This window comes from Palaemon carinicauda, chromosome 17 (genome assembly GCF_036898095.1).
Source record: "Palaemon carinicauda isolate YSFRI2023 chromosome 17, ASM3689809v2, whole genome shotgun sequence".
Taxonomy (NCBI): Eukaryota; Metazoa; Arthropoda; class Malacostraca; order Decapoda; family Palaemonidae; genus Palaemon; species Palaemon carinicauda.
In genome coordinates, this window is record NC_090741.1 from 35787914 (window position 1) to 35790413 (window position 2500).

Genomic DNA, 2500 nt, shown 5'->3' on the forward strand with positions numbered 1-2500 from the left:
GTATATATATATATATATATATATATATATATATATATATATATATATAAAACGGATTTTGAGCGAAGCGAAAAATCAATTTTTGGGTGAGATAGCCATGTATTTTTTCAGATAGTTTTTTTTTTTTATTCAAAATAAGAACAATACATATATATCGCCACACGATTTTAGAATATTTTTTAGGCACAACAATTATCGGGAAAAGGAACAGATTTTTCATTTGTAGAAAGAATTACGGTAAAAAGTTCATGACATTAGCCATGATGTCGGTGCCTTGGAGATGACAGTTGGGGAAGGCTTGCGTGCAGTTCCCGTATTGCTGGCCAAATGCTTTTGCCAACATGTAGTCTCTGGCACCTCCTGAAGGCAACAGTCCTTCTCCCGGAGGAACAATGGGCCTAAGAAGATAAAAAGAAAAAATAACAGTTATAGAGCCTTGCCAAAGGTTAAGAGGTAATTGATATTATCTCTCAGTTACTCGGAGACAAATGCACTGAAGAAGAATCAGGAACAATTTATTTAGACAATAGGCAATCAGAAATATGATAATTAGTTCGAAATTAGAAGTTTGGAAGTTAAGAGACATTTAAAAATTGATTAAAGGATTCTTCTTAGGATTTTAATATAGTAAAATAGATTATTAGACAAGAGGAGGAAGTCAAACTATATCGGGAATAATGAAGGTAAAGAAACATCTTAGAGATAATTCATATAAAACGCATTTGATGTGTTAACGACTATGGAATTAGGTCTAGGCCTACATTTCCCGACTGCCCTTTTTCTTAGATGAGCAGTATGCCTACTACATGCTATTCTACATTGTGATTTATATAAAAATTAATTAAACTTCTGTTAGAAATGCTTTTATCCTTTTGAATTAGACCTATATATTTTTCTTACATTAGTTGCTCAAAAGATAATCTACATACAGGGTTAGAAGTTTGAATTTTTCATTCAGTCTAGTTTCAACCTTTTCAGATAACTGACAAACATCCTTAGGGACAACTTCTCCAGGTACCCTTTAGCCTAATGTAACTGTACTTTGTACCAATTAATCCATCTCAAGTTCAGTATTGGTGCAACATTGACGTTCAGCATAACTGCCATGGTACCATAACACAAGCCAGAATAGGAGCAGCTTCGTACCATCCTAATTATTATTATTATTACTTGCTAAGCTATAACCCTGGTTGGGAAAGCGGAATGCTATAAGCATGGGGGCTCCAACAAGGAAAATAGCCCAATGAGGAAAGGAATTACGGAAACTACAAGGAAAGAATTAACAATTGAAGTATTTTATGAACAGCAACAACATTCAAATAAATATTTCATATATAAAGTATAAACACTTTAAAAGAACAGGCGGAATAGAAATAAGATAGAATAGTGTGCCTGTGTGTACCCTCAAGCAAGAGAACTCTACCCCCAAGACAGTGGAATGCAGTGGTACAGAGGCTATGACACTATCAAAGAACAGAGAACAATGGTTTAATTTTGGAGTGTCCTTCTCTTAGAAGAGCTGCTTACCATAGCTAAAGAGTCTCTTCTACCCTTACCAAGAAGAAAGTAGCTTACCCAATAAGGTCGAGAATCGCTCGTTCTTCTGTTCCCAGCTCCTCCTCTGTGGTGCCAGCTAATTCACACACCAGCTTGAGGCCGCATCCTGTCACGTCTTCCTCGCGGATAACTTGCAAGAGGTTATTTACCGCAGATGATTTAGCTGCGCGCTTCCCTCTGGAAGTTCTTCGGTAATAAGAATCTTGCTGGTTTGCCGAATTTTGCTGGTACCTCTCCTTCTTCTGCTGTTTCTTCCTGTAATCCTTCTGTCTGCTCAGGAGGACTGCCAGTCCAGCGATGCCAAGACCAATAGCTCCCGCAATCGCAGTGCCCCCGGCCAAAGCTACAAAAGAGCCAGCTCCAAGGGTACCTAGTGTCAGTGGCAAGGCCATCTTGGTCTGTGGATAAAGAAGCGTTGTTATTGTTGACTTACTGAATGCATGATTCCATCGAACATCACTGCTGAATCTGCATATGCCACTTGGTTGACTTACCACCCATTATCACTATTATTATTCTGATTATTTTTTGTTATTTCTACCATTATGACTCAGATTGAGAAATGAGCATGCACAACTAGTAATAGAGAACAGGCCTGCTGGTTATTACCTGGGGAAACAAGCTTTCACACACAAGTCCCATATATGGAAAAAAATATTGTGACAGAGATTTTGACATGTATATTTCTTAAGGAATAATGATTCATGAACTAAGTATTTGCAAATAGTGAATTAAAGGCATCCCATACAGGATGTTGTTACACTCATTGCAGCGAGAAAAGGCTCATAAGGAAGGGCGCCTGGTTTTAAATGGATTCCCCCACTTTTGCCACATCATAGATCTCCATCTTGCCTTCTTCATCCAGCCCTACTCCACCTCCTTACCCTCGTCTCTCTTTCTTTATAAATTGGTATATTTCCAAAATTTTATATGCAATTATTCT

The 2500-nt window shown here is 37.6% G+C and overlaps 1 protein-coding gene across 1 annotated transcript in view; it reads right to left on the reverse strand.

The window, feature by feature from the left end:
* Positions 1-136: 136 nt before the first annotated feature.
* Positions 137-2500, reverse strand: part of LOC137656032 (uncharacterized) — a 3484-nt gene continuing 1120 nt past the window's right edge. The window contains exons 2-3 of the mRNA XM_068390209.1: positions 1576-1955; positions 137-398 (exon numbers count right to left, since the gene is read on the reverse strand). Coding sequence (XP_068246310.1) covers positions 233-398; positions 1576-1949 — 540 coding nt within the window. The 5' untranslated portion in view covers positions 1950-1955 and the 3' untranslated portion in view covers positions 137-232. The remainder of the gene's footprint in view (positions 399-1575; positions 1956-2500) is intronic.